The sequence below is a fragment of the Lepisosteus oculatus genome, chromosome 7 (genome assembly GCF_040954835.1).
Source record: "Lepisosteus oculatus isolate fLepOcu1 chromosome 7, fLepOcu1.hap2, whole genome shotgun sequence".
Lineage (NCBI taxonomy): Eukaryota > Metazoa > Chordata > Actinopteri > Semionotiformes > Lepisosteidae > Lepisosteus > Lepisosteus oculatus.
This window is the reverse complement of record NC_090702.1, coordinates 39618118-39640980: the sequence shown is the minus strand read 5'-3', so window position 1 is coordinate 39640980 and position 22863 is coordinate 39618118. Positions and strand designations below refer to the sequence as shown.

At 39.7% G+C, this 22863-nt stretch overlaps 2 protein-coding genes across 4 annotated transcripts; both read right to left on the bottom strand.

Moving 5' to 3' along the window:
• Positions 1–2542: 2542 nt before the first annotated feature.
• On the bottom strand, positions 2543–16458 carry pik3cg (phosphatidylinositol-4,5-bisphosphate 3-kinase, catalytic subunit gamma). Of its 3 annotated transcripts, XM_006633381.3 has the most exons (11): positions 16357–16457; positions 11381–13390; positions 10645–10710; positions 10324–10549; positions 9499–9602; positions 9265–9411; positions 8773–8863; positions 7824–7954; positions 6453–6564; positions 5214–5371; positions 2543–4641 (listed from the first exon to the last, which is right to left on the bottom strand). In XM_006633381.3, exons 1-11 carry the CDS (start codon positions 16402–16404, stop codon positions 4360–4362), a joined length of 3375 nt encoding a protein of 1124 aa, XP_006633444.2. In that variant the 5' UTR covers positions 16405–16457; the 3' UTR covers positions 2543–4359. The 3 variants fall into 3 exon arrangements, with proteins under 3 accessions (XP_006633444.2, XP_015207862.1, XP_015207863.1); XM_015352376.2 differs by having other exon boundaries at positions 9265–9602; positions 16357–16458; XM_015352377.2 differs by lacking the exon at positions 16357–16457 and adding an exon at positions 15210–15588 and having other exon boundaries at positions 9265–9602.
• Positions 16459–17342: 884 nt separating this feature from the next.
• LOC102689398 (coiled-coil domain containing 71 like) lies at positions 17343–19937 on the bottom strand. Its single transcript, XM_015352378.2, has one exon. The coding sequence runs from the start codon at positions 19829–19831 to the stop codon at positions 19232–19234; it is 600 nt and encodes a 199-aa protein (XP_015207864.1). The 5' UTR covers positions 19832–19937; the 3' UTR covers positions 17343–19231.
• Positions 19938–22863: the final 2926 nt, after the last annotated feature.

Below are 22863 nucleotides of genomic sequence, written 5' to 3'. Positions count from 1 at the left end.
ATTGCCTATAAAGCGCTTTGAGTGGAGTGTCCAGAAAAGTGCTATATATGTCACGGACGTCCAAAGGGACTAACCGTGGGGAGCAGGAGAGCGGAAAAAGACCCATATGTGTAGCGGCGAGACAGGAAAAAGGCCCGGGCTCATTAGTGCGAAGAGTTCAGGAATGCCGTATAGAAACCTATGCCCTCAGGGAGCGGACGTGGGGCGCCCTGATGCTGGGCGGGTCTCAGGACATCCGAACGTCAATGCTGAGCGAGGACAGAGTGCAAGACCCGGAAATATATAGCCCAAGGGAAAGAGAGGGACAGGAAGGACAGCAGACCGGAAACTAGGGACAGGACAGAGAAGAAGCACCCTCTGGCTGCAGAGGGTGTGACAATATAAGTGTAAGCAATTATTATTATTATTATTGTTATTTATAACATTTTTTACCATTTAAGTCCTATTACTATACCTCTTCCCTCTTCTTTTGAGTGTTTTGTTTTAAATGTCTCTATCCCCCAATCTACTATCATTTCCACAGTTTATAGACCACCTAAACAAAGTGAAGCCTTCTTAGGTGAGTTTGCTGATTTCCTCTCATTTTTATGCCTTAAGTTTAAAAGGATCTTTATTCTAGGGGACTTTAATATACACATTGACTCAAGGTCTTCCAGTCTGGCTAAAGACTTCCTTTCTCTACTGGTATGTTTTGATCTTACTCAGTTTGTAACCCTACACATAACAAAGGACACACCCTAGATTTAATCATTGCAAATGACTCAAATATCTCCCACTGCTCTTCCCTTGAACTATGCCTCTCTGAACACTTAGCTGTTCTCTTCAATCTGGAATTACCTGTTTCTAACACTTCCCCCTCACACTCTGTAAATTTCTGCAACTGGCGATCAGTTGATCAGCCAAGGTATGCAAATTCTGTTCTGTCCTCCTTATCTTGTTTCTCTTCCTCTGACCCCCTAGACGACAAAATACAGTTACTTGACAGTGCTCTTTTATTTACCCTTGACACCTTTGGTCCTCTAAAAACTCGAACCATCTCCTTCTCTCGCCCTGCCCCTTGGTATAACAACCATCTGCGATCTATGAAGACAGTCTCTCACAAACTTGAGCGTAGGTGGAATCTTTCTGGGCTAAATGTACATTATCGGGCTTGGAGAGATTACGTGTCTGAATATAAGGTTTCAATAGAGTCTGCTAGATCCACCTTCTTCTCTCACATCATTAAAAATTACCATAACAACCACAGAAATCTTGTCTCCAACATTAACAGCTTGTTAGCAATTGTTTTTGAAAACATCAGTGTTGCAGAGCTCAGTGTCCAGGGTTTTACAATTGCGATTCTGATTATTGATCCAAAATGCAGTAATATGCTACACTCTTCAAAGGCTTATCGGTTTTTATGTTCTCCAAGTGCTTGTGTGGGTTTCTTATGGGTGTTTGGTTTCCTCCCACAGTCCAAAATCATGCTGGTAGTGCTGGTAGGTTAATTGATTTCTGGTGTGAGTGTGTATCTGTCTGTGTCTAACCTGTCATTGACTAGTGTCCCATCCAGGGTGTAGCCCGCCATATGCCCATTCCTGTCCAGGATAGGTTCTGGCTTACCCTTGAATCTGAATTTGGATGAAGCAGTTAGAATATGGATTAATGGATGAATATTATTCAACATAGCAAATATTCTTTTTCATATTCTTACAATCCAATTAGTTACCATAAAGTCTATAGCATTCTGACTGCACTACTCTAGGCTTTATTTAGAAAACTTAAAACAATGGGTTTCATTTGAGATTTCTGCCCAGCTGCAGGCGGGCTAAGAGGCCAACAAACAAAGAACATCAAAGGGGGTTTCTAGTAGTTTGCTCTTCTCAACCTTAATAAATTATAAACATTCAACAGCCATAGACACAATATAAATCAGAGATAGAAGTGTAAAAGATGTAGGGAAAGAGAACATAGGAGAAGACACAGAGAGGAGAAGGAAGACTTTCTTCTGATCTGTCTTGGAAACAAGATTCTGGCTAAATAATCTGAACATTACTATAGAGCTGTCCTGGGTATTTTAGGAAATTCTGATTTCCTTTATGGTGGAATACTAATGAACAAGAAAAACAAACATAATAAAGAAATAAGATAATTGGTAAGAAATTGTCTATAGGAAAAGCAATCCTCAACACAGACAGACACTACAGTAGATATAACTTCCCCTTGTTTGCTAACATCAGATTTTTAACTTCTCCTTTAAGGTCTAAAATATTTGCATGCAACACTTCTTAAATCTTTTTGAATGTGTAAGGAAAAAGTAAATTAAGTCAGAAAAAATATACAGTAGATACTAATTTTTGTGTCCAGTGACATCAGTGCAATGTTTGCACTTCAGTGCAAAAATGTCCCTCTGAGGCCCAGCCATTACAAACAGTCAGACATTAAATAAGTGGTCTGCTTTGTCCAACTGTAGCTTCCTGGAGTTTTAGTGGTAGTGGTGTATACAATATACTTGAAAGGTGACATAATACTTAAATCAACACAGGAAATCAGACAAGGTCTGGACAGTTTCATTTCCTTGCTTTTATTCTTAAACAACAGAAAAAAGATGAGATTGATTAGATCCAGTTCTTCTCATGAGATCGGAAGTTCGAAGCACAAAGGTGCAGTGACGCAGTTTAAATTAGTGGCTCTTTGCTTCAGCCTTGGCATCCATTATTACTGAAGCTGAAATCCCGAGGCTCAGACACAAAAGCGTACTATACCTGGTCCACAAAAACTAGGACAGGACCCTGAGTATTTACTCCAATTTAAAAAAAATGAGAACATGCTCCCAAGAAACTGATAACCCTGTCAAATCTTATCCATGTTCTGGAAATGAATCCTTTATTTAAACTAAAGCTTCAAACACACATCAGATGTATATCATGAAAATCATACCTGATGTTTGCATTTAGCTTCTTGCTTCTGCCCACAGGAGCCCAGGCTGTACGTATCTGGTTTGTGAGTGGTGGATGGCGGTTAATTTTTACCTTAATCCAGTCCTGTAAGGCAGAGCTATACTCATGGCATGCACAATTGTGCCATTTACTAATTTTTTCAACACTACACATAATAACAGGCAAATGGTTTTGTGGCTTATTTCAGCATGCAAATTATTTATCCTTTTCAAAAACAAGAATTCTATAATGTGACTTTGTTAGCATAAAGTATGCTAGTTTGTCTTTATTCTGTTATTATAAAATGTATAAGCTTTTCAGGTTTATTAATTTTAATATTCCTTCTGCCATTCTAATTGGTAATTTATTTGAATCTGAATTCATGTTTGCTGCATGAAAGTTTTGTGCAAATGTGAAAGGTAACGCATAATTTAAACTTAGAAATAGGCATGGTGGTTAGCACCACTGCCACACATCTCTAGGGTCCTGATTCGAAGCTTCCTGACAATGGATGGATGTGCATGGTCCACATTCTTTGTGCACAGTGCCCTTGTGTAAGTGCACAACTGTTGCCTGTCATCGTTTTTTAATGGCACTGCAAACGGCTACCCTGAAATGAGGGTAGCAGCTGTCCCTCTAGGGTCTTTTTCCAGTCCAGTGTAAAATCATAACCATGTGGAAAGGGCTCTCACCCAGTGTACTGTGCCCCCTGAAATATCCATACCACTGATATCACTTAAAATGCACACTTGTCTTTGCACCGTGTATAACCTAATGCTGTCTCGAAGTACAAAGCAACCAACAATATAATCACTTTCTGGTGTATTACAATTCCCCAGTGGGAATAATATTTTTAAGTGCACTGAGAAACAAAAGCTCGGTCTATCCTTAAAAAAATGTTGGCACTATTTCAATCTATATTCAAAATACTTTACATATGCAATATAAATACAACTTTGCACGAAAAGACACATGAACATGACATTTTGGTTTCTCTCCATTTCTGCAAAAAAAACTTTTACTTATTTTTATAAGGAAGATATATAGCCTTATCCAGAACCTCTTTAAAAACTAAATTCTTGATGTTTCATATTGTCCTCTGGCATAATTTAAGCTAAATACAGTACAGTCTGTATCTAACACAGGCCAGATGTAATATTAACACTGTGCTGAATTCTATTGCTGCTTTGCCAATGAAGCAAAAGCTTAAGCTTTGACAAGATTTCAAATGCTATATTTCTCAACAGAAGAGGCCTCTTTCAAGCAGCAGAGTTGCTGTTTCAGATTTTTGAAAGAGCGATACAATCTTTAAAAGTAAGGCAGTATAGAAGGTAACTGGATTTTGTTAGGTTTGAAAGGTGACGTTTTCCCTTCAGTATTAGATTTAACTCTACACCCAGGGAACTCACAGAGCTGTGCATAGGCACCACGGCAAAACACCCTAAGCTGAGCGTTTCTCCACGCCTTGCTTGATTCCAAGGACAAGATGCAGAAACCAGTTAAACTGCACAGTCCAGCCTTTGTCCCGGCAGATTTCGATCTGGTCCAGAAAGTGCTTCTGTGCCTCCTCCTCCGTCTTGCCCACGGTGAGTGCCTCCCGGATGTACTCAATATCCTCTTTACTGGTCAGCTGTGGCATTCCGGTCATCAGCATCATGGAGAACAAGATGATCAGGAGATTTGTGTGATGCCGAAGGGCTAGGTACGCTTTTACACAAACGTCCTGAAAGTCAAAGAAAACAAGTGACACATTAACATTATTCACTTTTCAATGCGGGATAAAATTGTGTTTTAAATGAATTAAATACAGTGTTGTCACATAGTAAAATCCACCGCTGAAAATGAACAAAATGACTTTTTAGACCGAGCTCTTTACAGATTTTTAAAGTAACTGATTTGTGCAACATGCTTAGGCCTTCATAAAACTGGACCTTTATATTAACATTTTCTCAGATAAAATCGTGCCCAACAACAACATGTGTTGTTTATTTAAACAAAACTCAAATGCTGACATATACTGCAATGCATGAATCAGACTTACTAAGCAAATTAAGAAAAGTAAATATAGATAATACACTGCTACACAATTTCTTTTGTGAATGCATACTTTTAAATTATACAAGCTGTCTGAGCCCAGATATATAGTATGTTGCCTGGAGAAATTAATCAATTTGCCCTCAAAACTACAGACCTCAACAGTTGTTAAGAATTTCAGTGAAACAGGATTGTTAAACATAACGTAGGCTAACTTGATTGAGAAGTGCAGATTGTTGTGATGAAGCAGAATTTCTGTACCTGGAATTTCTGGAAGTGAGGACTAGTCTTCTTTCCAAAAGTGCCCATGACATAAAGAAAATCTGGTGTTAACACAAACGGAACCCTTTCCTTGCTAATCCCAAGGAAACTCTTGTAATTTCCAAGAATGTGTCCAAAATCTATATGGAAAAGGTTACCTAAATGTGTTAAGAAAAAGAAATATGAGATTAGATTTCCATCATGTAAAACATGCTCTATTGTATTTGTTTGGGCTGCACTCGATGCTTAATTATTGCTCTTAATTACACGACAGATTAAATGAGTACAAGCAGTGTACACAGGAAAGAGTCAATGATGAGCAAGATTCCCCAAATTCTATACATAGCACTGCCTTTGATTCCACATCTTTACAAAGTATACAAAAAATATTAAAATAAAATTCAGAATTTGGATTAATTCCGGTGTCCCAGTTAAGACAAAATGGACAATTACAATTATTACATATTTCAAAATGTAACATGCTTCTCTAGTTGTCTAAAACTGGTGCTTACAAGGATGACTTGTTTCATGTTGAACACAGTATATTTTAAGTCAAACTGTAAGAAGGAACATATGAAAACATGATCCAGACATTTATGTTGATTGGCCAAATTGCCCATCTATGTACAGTACTATGGAGAAGCAATGATAAATGCCAACAAAATGTTTGGCTAGATAATTACAAGTGAGTAATTCAATTGCATAATTCTTTAGTTAGACCACTCCAAGAACATTGTGCTCATGTCTGCTCATTACTGGTTACATATTGCCACTTTAATGGCACTGCTAAAGACTGTAACCAGACTAATTCCTGGTCTGAAGGGAATGTCAGACTCAGGCAGATTAAGAGAACTGAATCCTTTTAGCCCGCAACAAAGAAGATTATATGGGCACAGATTCAGTTATGCAAACTCCTGAAAGGCGCAGACCAAGTCAACTCCAGCAACTTCATGAAGACCAAAAAGAAAACAAAGAACCAGGGGACAGCAGTGCAAATTTATCTCAGGTACATTCAGGACACTTCTTTTCACAGAGAAGTGTACGAGACTGGCATCCGCTCTCCAGTCACTTATAAACACGACTCCACGGGGTCTCTTGTCAAGCCCCCTGATAGAATTTCTTGAACATTAAGTTCGTAACAAACATGTGAGAAAGATGAGTAAAATGGCTTCTCTTTGATCTTTCTGACGTTTTTTTATGTATGGAGAGAGGAGGATGAGATAGACATAGTTTACATACCCGATTCTGTAATCATAATGTTGTCATTATGCCTGTCTCCGATCCCCAAAACGTAGGTTGCAACACAATAGCCAGCACAGGAGTAAACAAACCTCTCCACAGCCAGCTGAAACTACCAGACAGAAAAAACAATGTCAGCCATGAACTTCCTGGGGAAAAAAAAGGCTCACATGAAGATAAAAGCAACGTGGACAGCGGGAAACCCAAGCTGGACGTGTTCTCACAATCCCATACCCAAAGTTATTAATATATTTTCTTCCACAGCTCCTGTGTTTACCCACTACAAAAGACTCACTGTAACCAGCAGCTATATCGCCCTGCCACTCACAACTGCCGACCCACTGAAGCTAAGCAGGTGTGAGCCTGGTCAGTACCTGGATGGGAAAGCTAAGGTTGCTGGTGGAAGAGGTGTTAGTGGGGCCAGTAGGGGGTGCTCACCCTGCGGTCTGTGTGGGTCCTAATGCCCCGGTATAGTGATGGGGACACTACATTGTAAAAAGGCTCTGTCTTTTCAGATGAGATGTAAAACCGAGGTCCTGAGTCTCCATGGTCATTAAAAATCCCAGAGCGTTTCTCGAAAAGAGAAGGGGTGTTAACCCTGGTGTCTTGGCTAAATTTCCCACCGGCCTTTTGAGTCAAGGCCTCCTAAAAATCCCCATCTATGAATTGGCTCAATCATTCTGTTCTCATTCCCACTGATAGCTGATATATGGTGAGCGTTCTGGCGCACTATGGCTACTGTCACATCATCCGGGTGGGGGAGTCCCCATTACCTGTAAAGCGCTTTGAGTGGAGTGTCCAGAAAAGTGGTATATAAGTGTAAGCAACTTATTTTAGTGAAACCCTTAGTGTAAGGATTATTATTATTCGGTGTCATGTCGATGCAAGTCTTATGCATCAGAGTTTTGGAATGTGATTGCGACAGGCTGTCAGCTTGGTGGCCATCGAAAGAAGACTCAGCTGCCAGTAGTTACTACCGTGATAGCGGACATCTGCTGCTCCTCTGTATAAATGGGAGCTGCCTTCAGCAGGTGTGTGAGGTGGGTGTTGACAGGCAAAATAGCCCCACAGCAGGACAGAGAAAAGCCACTTACTGAAGCAACCGAAGGGATAAAGAAACCTCTTTCCTCCTGTCTTAACTTTATTTTCTTGCGCTGTTTAATTAAAATAAAGTGAGCTGCCACACTTTTACACTTTCTCCTGTGGCGCAATCAGTCCGTCCACCGGCCTGTACTGACCATCAGGATACCAAGCCACCACAGTTCTCTGTGCTTTATCAAGGTCCCATCTTTGCTGTCTCCTTACCCAGCAGTAACGTCAAACCCAAACTGAGTGGCACGCGAACGTTAATGCAGAAGAACAGAAGTGTACCTTGTCTTCATTCAGACATCTTTCTCGCAGCCACTGGTTCAGAATTTCATCTTTAAATGCTCCAGTGTTGCCAACTGTACTCTGCTGAATATTAGCAATGGTTGTGGCATCTTTCACTATTTCAATCATCCCTGGAAGTACAGAAAGCAAAGCAACACTTGTAAACACTGAGTGCTTCTCTAGGCTGATCTCTGTGACCAAGCAGCTCTAAAATACATTTCGGGTCTTGGTGGTGGAAAGAATATACACTAAAACAAGTCTTAAGGGCTCTGGGCACATTGCCTAAACCACACTAATGAATTAGATGGGCAAATTGCCTGCCTTTTGTCCACAGGGAAAATCAGTGCCTCTCTGTTTCTTCTCACAACTCACACTCCCAATCAAATGCTGTAACATCACAAAGATTGTTTTAATGCACTAATTAAAACTCATTCTTGATTTTACAGTTCAGATGTTGCTTTAAAACATATTCATCTTCTTGCGAACGTTGGAATCTCCTTAACTTTGGCCAGAAAATAAAATAGACTGCTTTGTATAGGCAAACACTCTTATTGTAAGAAATTTCTGAAAGAGAATTGAATCTGGTTTTGATCTACCTATCCATTTTCTAAACCATGTTATCTAGTACAGGGCTGTGGGGGAAGCCGTAGTCTAACTCAACAGCAATGGATGCAGGGCAGGATACACCCTGGATGGGATGCCAGTCCATCGCAGGACACACAGACACACAGGCCAATTTTCCAAGAAGCTAATTAACTTACCAGCATGTCTTTGGACTATGGGAGGAATCAGGAGCACCCAGAACAAGTTAACATGAGGAGAACATGCAAACTCAACCCAAGGAATCAAACCCAGTGCCCTAGGACTGTGAGACAGCAATGCTAACCACTCAACCACCACATCATTAAATATTCTGGATAATTAATCTATGATTAACAGAAGCACTTACCTATCTTATTTCCAGTAGAAATGCAGCCATATGGTAGCAAAGACAGGTCCAGAGATTCTGTTTCCCATATAGACTCCATTATCAGAAGAATCTAATTGTACAACAAATAATATTTTAAGTTCAGTTTAGGCATGACCAAAACTGCCCTGAAAATTGTAATAAAGGTGTTTCCAATTGAAATTCTTTTCACGATGACCTTTATTTTAATTTCAGAATGAGTAATTCTGTCACTGAAGCCGGAGGCAGTCTCACAACATCTGATCCCAATGCCAAGCGAGGAAGACAGGGCAGTCTGGCAATACAGTAAATAGCACACCACCACCAGACGAACCAGAAGCACAAGAAAAGGCACAGGGAGGCCAGGAATAGGGCAGAAAGGTGGGGCACCCTCTAGGGGAGGGTTGTGAGAAATTCAAAGGTTTAGCTTGATGACATTTCCCAAATCGCTAGTACGTTTTGAGCTCTGCTTCCTAACGCCAACGGCAGTTGTACCTGTAAAATAAGCATGTCCTGTCGTAGGTCATCCCCGTCTTTAAAGATTATCCCAATGGTGTCACTGGACAAGGTGGTAGGGTCGGCGCGCTTGAACTGCAGCCACAGAGGCTTCTTCTTTGAAGCCATGACCTTGCACTGCTCCACCTGAAAGAGGCAGGGGTTAGGCGGAACTGCGCAGCGAGCCACTGCAGCTACAGAGAAGAGGAGTGGGGAAAGGCGAGGCCCAGTTACCACGAGCGCTCCAGCTCTCAGTCCGGGGTCGTAGGGAACTCTGAAGCTCCCCGGAAGACCTGACGACTGCAAGTTTTCGAGCTTCTGTCGCAGCTGAAAGACAACTGGAAATGCCAATTTAAACACATGGGATTGGAATAAGAACTCGACAGCTGCTGCAAGCAACGAGACAAATCACATTATTTATCATTTTTCATCATTTCCGGGTTTTATCCAAGAAGCGTGCTGTACTGCAACATGCAAATTCCAAGGCATATCAGTAATTAACCAAAATGGAAACTCCAAAATAAAAAAGTTTCTTGGTGAACAGTGTTAATACTATTCACTGACCTTGCCTGCCATCTCTTAGTAATTTATCAATTCATATTAGGAATTAGGTTTATACACTAATAATATCCTATAATATTTACAGAAATATTTTTTATTATTGAAAATTGTGTACATTTTAAATATTATTCTGATACCTACCGGAGTTATTCAACAAACTTTACCTGTTAGCAAATTTAAGCACTTACATTTCATTTTACATTACTATGGAGGACACCCAGAATTTGTAAAATAACATAATTTAATTTTCGTTCATAAGAAAAAAGATCAAATGAAAACGCCCATCTTAAAGTTTCTGAAAAATGATCTTACATTTAAACATCTGTCAGATTGCAGATATAGATCTCCTAATGGGAAATACAAATGAGGAAATACTTTTTTGTACTAAATACAGTTTTCTTAATGGGAAATACAAATAAATGAATACTTTTCTGGACATTTTTCGTTTTCTTCTTAATTGAGCGAACTTCCTGTTAACACACTTTGTTTAGAAAATACCTTGTACTGAAACATCGTATTTGTCGGCTGACATAGTTTTTATTTCCCTGGTGACTTTCTGAAGGGCCTCTGTGATTTCCACTTGCTTCCTGAAGTCCTGCAGCATGGCTTCTCCACAGCCACGCAAGTAGGCCTCCAGAATGACAGCATACCTCTGCTGATAGTGCATGGACTGAGCAATCTCGCTTCTCAGAAACCAGAATAAAAAGTGACCAATTCTTTTGCTCTGTTGGAAGAAGAAGCATGTCAGGATATTTATTACTAAACGTACCCAGTGAACTAGGGGTTAAGTATACCCTCAGGTCTTTTGAGGTTACTCACTCTCAGAGCACGTTTCAGTAAGAACCGAGCCAGGGCGCTGTCGTGATATGGTTCAAACTTCACAGCCTGAAAAAGACAAATCAACAGAAAAGGACAACAAAAACAGGACAAAATAAATAAAGAGCAAAGTCATGATGGACCAGATATACAGTAACTACTGATATCTTTGGTATATCACAATGATTTGAGTTTCTTCCAGAAATGATTTTACTTTTCGCTTGAAGAAGTTAATGAATTGTATTGGGAAAAAAATCAAGATGGTAAACTATAATATAATATTTTAAAACATAGGGACTTGTGTGTGAGATGTATACAATAAATAATTTCTGTGTTCAATATGTACGAGAAACACTGAACAGAGTAACACTGTTTTCTTTCTAACTGGCATGTGTAGAATCTAAAATAGAGTGAAATATTAACGTTAACATCCTGCTAGTAAAACAGTGTGTTCACAATAGTGAAATAACACAGCATATTCTAGAACAACATTCAAAAAACCTATTGACCACTTTATTCTTACATCCATGATGCGTTGTTCAAGTCTTTAAATTATTATACAGTATGAAAAGCCTGCTCACACCTTGATGCGAAATTTCTCTCAACATCAAGAGCTGATTTAAATACTAAATCAAAAGTTCTTTGTTTCCCTCTGAAGAGGTTTTCACATGATTCACAAATGATCCCAGCCGCATGCAAATATTAACTGAAACTGCATGGAACCAGCAGGAGACTCTACCTGCACAAGCTGCAGGAGGTACCGCAGTACATCATCGTCCCCCAGGGTCTCCAGCTTTCTCACGGCCATGGTGCGGACGTTGGCATCAGAGAAGTTGCAGTCCAGCATTTGCATGGCAAGCCCCACGTCCAGGGGACTGCGATCCCAGGTGTCGTGCTTTTCAAGCAGCTGGTGCGTGGCTAAGACCGCCTCCTGTTTCCCCCACTTCACCGAGCTGAGAAACTTGGGGTACGCCCTCGGGAATCTCATGCATTCCTGCTTGAAATGCCAGAGCAGCTCCTTGTCCTCCGGGCTCAGCGGGTGCAGGGGGTCAGTCACGACGATCTCCTCGAACTGCTTGCGCAGGTGGTTGGGCATCTCCCTCCTTCCCCTCTCGCCCTCCGTCTCCACTGAGTCTTGACCTTTCGGCAGAGCAATGGGGTAGCAGTACTTGTCCAACAGGATGACTATAGCCATGGAGTTGTCTTTGTCAGGGTTGGTGGCCGAGGTGAGCTTGTCTGCGTTGATGCTGCTGTGATCTTCGCTCTTCTCTGGCACCTTCCACATGTGGAGGATGTACTCGCCTTGCCTCAGCAGTGAACGGTGGTCTATCAGCAAGAGGTTGACATAGTATAGCAACCGGTTCTTGCACTTGGAGTCATAGTTGACACTTTCCTGAAAGCCAGCCTTCCCGGTCTGAGTTTGAGCTTTCCCACAGAACACTTGGAGGCTTAGCCGAGCCCCTTTGGGCAGATCCTTAATCTTGATATTAAACTCCAGCCAGGTATTCCAAAGGACTTCTTCTGTAAATGGCTTGGAAGACGTTCGATCTTGAGCTAGAAGCTGCTGCCCATGGAAAATACTGGCTTCCACAAACACAATCAGCTCAGAATTACGCGGGAGGGTGGGGATATCTATGCCTACGACCTTGACTCGAAAGTTTCTGTTGCAGTCCCACATAGAAATAGTAAACACTTTCTCGTGGTCTTTTTCAACTATCGTTAGCTGCTCGTGAGAGCCAGCGACCCCTGTACAATCATCTACGAGTGACCAGTCCTCCTTATGAACAACGTCTTGGTCTGGGTTTGGTGCAGATTCCAAGACCAGGTGGATCTCTTCGGCATTTTTCAGACACTGCCTCACCCAGTGAAAGTCCTTTATAGCATGGTTACCAAAAATGTACTCTTCTCGGCCACAGACCCTCAAGACAAAATCCTGCTCACTAACCTCTTCTGGGATACCAAGCAGTGATCTCTTTTTTGCTATCTTGGTGAAAAAACTCTGCAGAATCTGCAGGGGTTTGTCATCGATAGACACCTTTATGGTCTGACTGGATGTATGCCTGTGAATAACTACTAAGATATGATTGTTGCTTATCTTGTTAAGAAGGTACTCTGGAAGGGGTTTTGATGTGATCCAAGGATCCATTGAATAAAGCTTTGGGTCCCGTTCTGCCAATTCAATCATTCGTGGGGTCAGTAACTTTCTTCGAGTGAATTCAAGCTCATCATCGTGCACATTGCTCACATCAGTGACATCGTACCCAATCAGATAATTCAGGTACCTCTGGTACTGCTGGGATTTGTCTGTTGGCTGTGGTCTGGAAGCCAAATGTATTCTCCCTTGATCTTTTTTCAGTGCTTTCCAGTAGCGTATACAGTCCAAGGTCTGAAATACCTGATGTTTGTCATAAATCTCGTACCAGTGTCCTTTTTTTTGATAACGCAGAATGCACTGATCGGGGGAGTACTTCTGATAAAACTCAGGACACAGGTTTGCTGCAACTGCTTTCATCCACACTTGGGTTTTAACCTGCTCGACTGTGCAATTCCCTGCAACATCAACAAGGATGACCTCTGGTGTTTTATTAAATTTGTTGGAAGTGGGTAATACGAACTCAATGGTTATTTGATCCATTGTGACTAAAGAATTTGAAGTAAAAGCTTTCATCTTCCTCCTTCTTCTCGTACTCTCGTCTCTAAAAACTACAGGCAGTTCAACATCTTCACGCTGTTCCATAACCAGTCCAATCTGGAAAGTACATGAACAGATGATTATGGGACTAATAAGCATTAACCCGGTAAGGAACCAATGACTGGAGTCTCTTACATATGACAGATTTCCTGAATGTTGACTCCAGCAAATGGCTTGCTTGTAAAACCAATGATCTCATGGAAGAATTATATTTTTTCCAGTTTGCTCTTCTATGTTTATGAGTGGTGTTTTTTTCTTTTTCAGTATAATTTTCCCTTTGCTTATTAGCAGCCATTACATACAGTGTGAGATACTTTCCACCGTACAGTATATTATTGCTGCAGCCAATGGAAGCAAAACGAACATGCTTAACTTCAAATTATGCAAAAATGCAATCTGGAAACACTCTTCAAATATACATACCAAGACATGGTCCTAGATTCAGGTTAAATACAACACGAGTAAGATATTTTCTAAAATAAATCTTCCTGACATCTTCCAAGAAATGGCTGACTGAGATTCTAGGATCAATTAGTTACTAAAATCCAAACTAATTTTGAATTTTAGACAGATCGATGGGTAGATGAACCAAATGGCTTCCGTTTGTTTGCAGGTTTTCTTAAGTTCTAATACATTTTGATTGTGCTGTCATTTGAACATCTGAAAGTGAATTGTGCTATTTGTCTCAGGGTATATTGAGGTCAAACATTCACCTGACACTCATAAATTGATGCTACAAAAGCTGTTAAGAAGATAAGATCTTAAGACAAGTTACAAAAAGAAGGGGCCTGCCTAAATTTTTTTATACAAACTCAACCATTTGTATAAAAAGGTCTCGATTTAATACATCTATATTAAAAAAGCAGTGTTCATAGTGTCCATAGACTAAATGCAAGTGGACATCGGTTTGGTTAGTTCTAAAAGGTGCACTGTCTTTTGCTTATTTTTTTTCACCTTAAGCTATTTAAATGACAACAGCATTTAAAAACAGCAGGATTTTTGTTCTTCAATATAGCAGAGAGGAAACATTGTAACATACCGTAGTAGCCAGTTAGACAGGCTTTCTGAACAGGGAAGAGTCCAGGAATATACTGTAACTGCCTCTGACCAGAAAAGGAAGGTATGCATATACCAACCATGTGGGGCTTCTCAGTAAAGAAGGAGCCAGGGAGGAACAGCAGCTCCGAACCCCAGGATTACTAGTTTACATCTTATGTCTTCAATAAAGTTAACTGTTAACTTTGACAGTACTTTTCGTGACTCTTGAAAAAGCAGGTGTTCTTTCGATGTCTATTTACTGTACATGCCAGACCTCTTTCTATACTGCTAGTGGTTATATATAGGTCATGTATAACCAATTTGTAAATTATATAGTAGAGGATAAAGGCTGGGTTAATACTGCCTATACTTCTTCATTCTCTTCGGGTACAGTACAGGAAGTCTTGCAAGTCAGGAAGCGTGAAAAGCAGTATTTCGTCAGCATTTATAAATAATTTTAAAATGTTGTAAACTCTGATTTGTGTTCAAAAAATAAAATCTGACTTTTGAGATAATTGCCTTAAATTGCAGTCCCGGTACTTTAAAAAGTAATCCATAATTACTGTACAACCTCACTTCTCTGAAACGGGACGTAAATTACAAAATGTCAGCACATAAACATCTCTCACCAACACACAGTTTCGAGTATTTAGGAAAATACACAAATTAAGCTACTTAGTAAACTTCAAGAATTTGGGGCAGAGCGTGCTTTGGAGAAAATCTCTTACAGAGCAAAATAATTCAGACTTGGACTATTGGTGGTGGTCGAATTAGAAAAGCAACGGTATCATTCAGTCAGACTAAACACCTCACAAGTAAAGCTGAAAATACATCTTACCTCTCATCAAGTAAAATACGGACACCCTGTACAGCGCGGCTGGCAGCCAGGTTGGTATTCGGCATTTATACTGATGGAACTGAGAACAAGTGTTTTTTTATTCAATGTGGCTGCGTACGTGCTTCACCCCTCCTCTTCAATTCCTGTTTCATTTCTCTTTGTAACATTTGCAACAACATGTTCGGATCTTATTGGTCGCTCTGCGTCCGCTCTCATTTGTGAAAAGCCAGGATGTTTGTAGTCCCTTACCAGAGAATAACAACCCTGAACCGCTGTACAGGACGCAAAAAGTTTTATCATTGATGACTTCCATGCGTTGAAGAAGGTATCCCATACTCTCAATATCATTCCTTTTAGAAGTAAATTAATGAAGATAAGAATGGCTATCTTGACTGGAAGCTCACAGTAAAATATAACCAAGGGGGGGGGGGGGGCATTTTCTTAATCCACTTGGCCATATCCCCTTGTAGATCTGTCAGCGCACTGATACTGTGTGTGTAACAGACTGGACGCCACTTAGTGTATCAGGGGTCACAGTGCGGAACGACAGTGGTTCTATTATGTACTGTGCCAGAGCTCCTAGAATTATTGACACTTGTTAATTGCAAAATTTTGCTGACCCAGGATTTAAGGACTTCAGCACAGCGCCGAATTAATTAACAAAAAATCTTATCATAAACTCCTAAGTATTTGGTGAATACCGATATTTTATTGAATCTTCTTCATTTTCTTCTCTCATCTTATCACTAAATTGCTGAGACGTGGCAAACGCGACCTGCCGTGCTTGTTGTCGTGTATTCTCATTTCAACCTCATTCCCTACTCGCACTTCGCCATAAGAATCCCTTGAGATCCTGCCAGGCATTTCTGTTGGATTTAGATTATTGCAGTGGCAGTTACGGTCTCAGTGTTATGCTCTTGAGTGTAAGTAAATTCCTGACCTGAGACATAATTACTGGTACCGTACTTTAGGAACCATTTATCTAGTTTAGGCTGTCGACCAAAATATCCGTTTAATTTTTTCCGAATAAAATTAAATATTTAACTACAGTGGCTGCAACACGCCTATTCCAATCAGGTGATATAGCCCACAATATTTCTAATTATAGGTTACCAGAGGACAGAATATCACTCGGGTGTTAAGTTACCACTGTTGCCTCACAGCTCCTGGATTCCATTCCGGACCGAGTTATCATCTGCGTGGAGTCTGCATGTTGTTAATGCGACCTTCGTCTGTTTCCCTGGATGCGACTGTTTCTTAGCACACTATAAAGACATGCAAGATAGGTTAACGGTGTCTTTCTTAGCATAACTTGAGCCTTGTGAAAATACCACTTTCTGGGGCTAACTATCAAAGACTTGGCCGTTGAGGGACAGGAACACCCAAGACTATTCGGTGTCAGGTTAAAGTTATTTTAATTATTAACCTACCAAAATACTGTGCCCACTCATAAAAAATGAACTTGAAAACACACCTGCCACACTTTGGTACTATAATCCCCCTTTAATTCAATCAGTGATGTTATGTCTGCAGTGGGTGAAGTACTCTACTATGTCAAGCGTTTTGAGATAGAGATTAAATGTCTTGCATAAACACGAGAAAGCATTAAGCTTTTTACACGCCAATACTGTTGGTTTGAACAAACTTTAACAAAAACGAAATTTCTAAACATCTCAAGTTATTATTGGGACTCGTTGGATGATTATTAGAACTAAAACCTGTGCGAACGCGTCTTTGTTTTAGCTCGACATCACAATGCAGCCGCTACCAACTATCTTTTTGCTCTCCTTTCCAAGATGGCGTTCAAATTTATTATACCCCCAAATACGCAACTGCTCCTGCGATCTTCGTTTTAATGGAGCATGTCGGAATGAACTGAACAATATTGCCATCTGCTGTTTAACTGTCCCCAGCAACGTGTACTCTCCCGTTGCCAGCTTCTGAAAAGTCCGCCTCATTATGGCTTGAAAACAATACATCATTAGCCACGGGGAAAGCAAGTTCTTTTTACATATTGCTGTTGAATTTGGCAAAAGTATGGATTTTGAAGCCAAAACCGGAAGCTGTTGGTAAAACAATCAAAACCAATATATATACACACACAGGAGGAAAACGGAAAGGACAACACATTCGTACAATTTACAGAATAGTTTATTTCAAAGATAAGATTCCAGTTCAGACCACGTACAAAAAAAATATCCAAAGCATATCAAATAATATAAAAAGAACGAAGAGATCAAAGCATAAATAAGACATTTTCAGAAAGCCCTTTTAACATTGCATACGAGAAGTTGCAGAACCCTGTTGTACCACCACCGCTAAAATGTTAATCGTTTCCAAACAGTCCATCGTGTCCATGGAATCAAGGCCAGCCCTGTGTATCTTCGTCAGCCTCCCCAAACATTGCTAAGCATCTGCTCACTTCTGTGCTGCGTGTTCAGTTGCTGTATCTATAATAGATACAGTTAAACACCCATCTGTACTTTTTGTAGGATTTTCTTGCATTAAAAATACAGAGTGCAGTCGTTTCCGTCAAAATGGCAAATTATATATACATTCTTTACATCCAGTAAGGTTTTCAAACCACCAAGCAGACAATGGAAAACTGGATTTTTTTTTTTTAGCTTGGCCTTAGCTGAGCCTTGCCCAGATATCCACTCTCAGAAACCATTGTTATTCCTGGGAAGGGTCACAGCAACCCACAGCCATTAGCGGAAGCACAGGCGTGAAGTGGGTCTACGCCTCGGGTGGGATGCCAGACCATTACCCGGCCCAAATGGACTATTTAGAGACAAAAATTCTAAGACAGCCAGCACATCTTTGGAAGGTGGGAGATGAATGAAGACCGACAGGAACTTCGTGGAGTTATTTAAACATACGGGGTTATAAAAAAAATGAGTGCTGTGACATCAATGCCAGGATTTCAATAAAAAAACCTGCTCACCTTCCCCTTCATTTACACCATTATTTGCATTATGGCTACATTCCGAAATAAAGGGGAAACGCAATCATGTGTCCAATTTGGCAGCTGCAGGATGTGGTTCCATAAGTTATTCAAATCAAAATAAATATCAACGATTCCACAAAGTTGCACTATACCTGCTACATTACTCGAGATCTCATTTCCCCCCCAAAAAAACTTGTACTTTAAACTTGACAAATGCTTTAAATAAAACGACACAAAATTCTAAAGAGTGTTTACAGAGACATATAGAACAATAAATAAGACACTATATCACTTGAGGAAAAAAACTACCATTTATGAAAGAACTCAGTCTTGTTGGCTGCAACAACTAAACTAGGTTAAAAGTGTGCACTTCGACTGAAACCTATCACAGTTTAGACGTGCGAATACATCAAACGCCATACTGACATGCTGTGCCGACATGGTGACAATATATCTGTCCATCCACGCCTCTTAGTGACTTCTGTAATTTTGTTCCGGCGACAGTGACGTAGAGGGTGACGCGGAGTTGATTGCGTTCGCACACTACTCGACCCCTGAATAAAGATAACGCAGCCGAAGTTCAGAACAAAAAGTTCTTGCCCTCGGTTGCCTTCCACTCCTACACGTATAGTTTAGATTTGAACCCATCGGGGTTCACACTGCTGGTTCGTGGACAGAGTTCCAAGATATAGTAGAAAGTATGTCACTCAAAAATTGTTTTGTACATCAGTAAAAACCATGTAGAAATGGACAAACTGTCTCGTGAGCTGGTGACTTCAAAAACGTAGCTGGTAATTACCATTTTGGCATAAGAATTAAAATACAAGTTAAATTCAGACTTAACTATTTAAGCCTTTCCAGAAGTTAAGAAAAACGTCCTTTCACACATGAGGGAAAAAAGCGTTTTTTTACAAGTTTGCAGCATTAGGAATTCACTTTTTTGTGCTTTCCATTGCTTCTTATTTTCCCAGGGAATTACATAAGGTAATACAATATTAAGGTAAAGTTTCAGGAAGAATTCCGTTTAAAGTGCAGTTTTGTCGTAATAGCAGCCATTCCGGTTTCAGAATTCATGTTACATCGGCATAACCAAGCGCCTGAGCCTGAGGACGGGAGTGAGATTCACATTCATCAGTTTCTCAGCTTTGCGTCTCGCCGCAGGTATGTCATCTCCCGAAGAGAGCTCTTCCAGCGTCACCGACCGGACAGAAATCAACTGAGGAGTTGCTGCCCTCCAGATTTCCTCCAGATCTTTCATCTGACAGGGGTGCACGCCAGCTGTGCCCTGCGAGTTTCGTGTCCGCGACCCAGACCCGGTCTTCTTCCTATTTTTGCTCGATGTCCATGGTTTTCTGCCCCGCTTCCTCTTCACGCGTCGTCCTACAGCCTTGGGCTTCTTGGAAACAACTTTCGAAGTACTTTCGCCTTCACCCTTCCTCTTATCCGGCACGACCGATCGGCAGGATGAATACCCGTACACATCCTTACTCCTCAGAATAACAGGAGAAAAGCCTTCGTGCCTCAAGCTGCAAAGAAAATCCCATATTTCGTCCTCGGAATTAGCTATAAAGTCTTTGATGGGAGGAATGAAAAGTTTAAAGGCTTCTTCCAGCGCCCCAGTCTCTCCAAGGAGTGAATTTCTAGATCTTGAGAACACAACTTTTTCCTCCTCCATTTGATTTTTTTGGCTTGGTTCCTGACCCTCTTCGGTGACGCACTACCACCAGCTGCCGCTAGAGCCGAAGTTTCGCGATATACATCCACTCTTCTGGAAAGGAACAAAATGGCTGAGACAGCTGCGGACGTGACGACTTTATAAAGCAATTTTCAATTACATCATCACAGAAACCCCTCCCTCTCGAAATTCAAACTTGTATCCCAGGATTCCCTGCCTCCATGATTTTGTTTCCGTTGTAAAGGTTGTTTATAAAATCGAGGACGCTAGAATCTGTAGTGTAACTCAAAACTACATTAATCCTCACACAAGTGTTTAGTTGAAATATGATTTTGAAGCAACTGCACCATCTTTTTCTGAATGAAGAAAAAAAAAGGCAATTTGCAAAATCCCCCCCCCCACCTGACAAAATCAAGTATTACCAAGTATTATTGACAATGTCTACTAAAACAACCTATTTTTGAAATTGTCATAGAAGACATAATCTAAGGACCAAATCTGAGAATGCACCCTATTCCCGTTCAGAGAGATGTTTTATGTAAAATAAACTCTCCTGAATACTAACTGTTTAACTGTAAAGCAACAATAGCAGTTCAGATCACAAAATGTATTGTATTTTTGCTATTTAATACTTAATTAGTTAAAGTAATTCTAAGCATGAAAAAATACAACCACGTAAGAGTTTTTGCAAGAAACAAATCTTGTTTCGTCAGTTTTACAAGTCTCCCTGGTGGTCTTTAGTTGAGATGTATTAACATTTTTCTTAAATTCAAATTACTTTGTTACATTCTTTCTCAACATTACAATAGCGCCAAAAAACACAATTTTATCAGATACAGAGTATTGCTTTTTTAGCAGGTTTCATAATGTGGGGAAACCTTTTAAAAATATATGCAGACAGATGATTTATGGGAATTAATGTTAATTACTTCTATCTGTGGCCCAAAGTGAGGAAATGGAACTGTCTAAACAGATTCTTATTATACATTTGTGCATATAAAGTCAGTGTTAAAAGCCAAAGACAGATGCTTTGCTTTTTTAACTTACTGTGGCCAATAAAACACACATATCTCTTACAAGAAACAACTACTAGGATTATGGAGTTTCCTTGAGAGCAACCTTTCCATATAAACACACACACAGTTCTAACTGAAAAAATTCACACTATTATTCTTCAAGTTATTTTATAAACGGAACCTGTATATTAGTGATATCTTTTCAGAGTTTATTAGTCATTCACCCTACAGAGAAATATATATATATTCCAGTGTAGAATATCAAAAACCAAGTAATGAAACTTAAAGCATGCTTAATCATATCAAGTAAGGTCAATTAATCGAGATTTAAGTAGATTTTGTTGTGAAGATAGTAAAGATTAACATTGGCAGTTGTGTAGTATGAGTGTCAGGAATGTGAAGCATTGGAAAACTAAAATCAGAGTAAGTGAAAATGGGCACAGAGCAGATAAGAAAGAGCATCCAAAGACAAATTTAGGAGGGATTTGTGAAAACCTGAAACCTGTAAATGAAAGAAATTAGTTTGTTATTGAGATAAGAGAGAAATTGTGAGCCAAGTATAACGATTATCTTGGCTACTGATGTCTTTCTGGTGAGTTCCTTTCTGGAGTTACAAAATGTTTATTATGAAAGATTAATGTTGCCACACGTGTCCCGTTACAAAATGTTTATTTTATGTTTATTAATGTTGCCACACATTTTCAGTTGCAAAATGTTTATTTTATGACTGGATATGTGTGGCAACATTAATCTTTATATTGTAAACTAGACTTTCAGACCAAATTCATTCATGCTACATCTTTATGAAACATGGGACTTCAAGTTGGCAAAAATAGCTTTTGCTGCAAATTACCTAGTTCCTGCTATTGGAAAATATCACAGCATTATTGTGCTTACCTAAAACTGAAGAAAGGAAAATTCATTCTTTAATACACGAGGATCTCTTCATGGTGCTGTGTTCTCAATAATATATTGAGCCTCAAATTTACAAAGGGATGAAAATCAATATGAGGAAATAATACATTTGAAACACAGTACGCATCCTGAGGAATATCCAGCATATTGGCAGAAAACACAATTAGGGAAAAAAAACTGGGGAAAGCATCACATTTCAGGAAAGAGGTTCATGATCAGAACTAGCAAACTGAAAGAATCAGGTTGCCGAAGATGCCTTACTTACACAATTAGAAAACAATCAGAAAAAGAACCACCGGATGAACAAAAATCAAACCTGAAACTAAATGAATATAACTTTTGTTTCCTGCAGCTACTATCTTTAGGTCTGCTTTGAATCAAGCAGTCCTGTAGTAAATCCCATTGATTGCGCTATCACATTGGAAATTGACAATGGACAGGTTTTCAAAGAATTAAAGTCCTGTATACAATGCAAGAAGAGATGAATAAATACACAGCACAGTTTGAAAGAGCAAATAATGCCCATTCATTGGGATATTTTATCTGCAGGACAGAATCTGTGTTACATGGTGTTCAAAAGAAACAAAGTAAATTCTAGACCATGTTAGTTTGTCAATGGTAATACACAATTAAACAAGTAGCAGCAGTTCCCTTATAATTTTGTGAAATAAATTAGGACACAACCACATCCATAGTAAAATTGAAAGAAAGCTCAGCTCTACTTAACGTCTACTTAGTCTTAGATCAATTTACAAAGGGCAGCATAGTAATCTTATCATGCAAGCAATGAACGACATTTACAAAAACTGCAGCAGGTAACATCTCTGTAAATAGATGCACGAACACAACTCTTGCAACACCAATTGGGATCCATCAAAAGGAGTCCAAGGAGCCTAATATACAGTAGATCCAGGTTTAATTGGTGCTCATTTTCATGGCGTTAAACAACTTAAATTACTAATCTATATAAGATCAAACCTTCCTTTGCACCAGGAAAAAAATACTCCAGATCTTTTAAAAAAAGACTGGTCTGATCCCATCCTTAGGAAAGACCTAGATTTTGATTGGATGTTGTAAAGAAAAATGTTGCACTTCAATCCA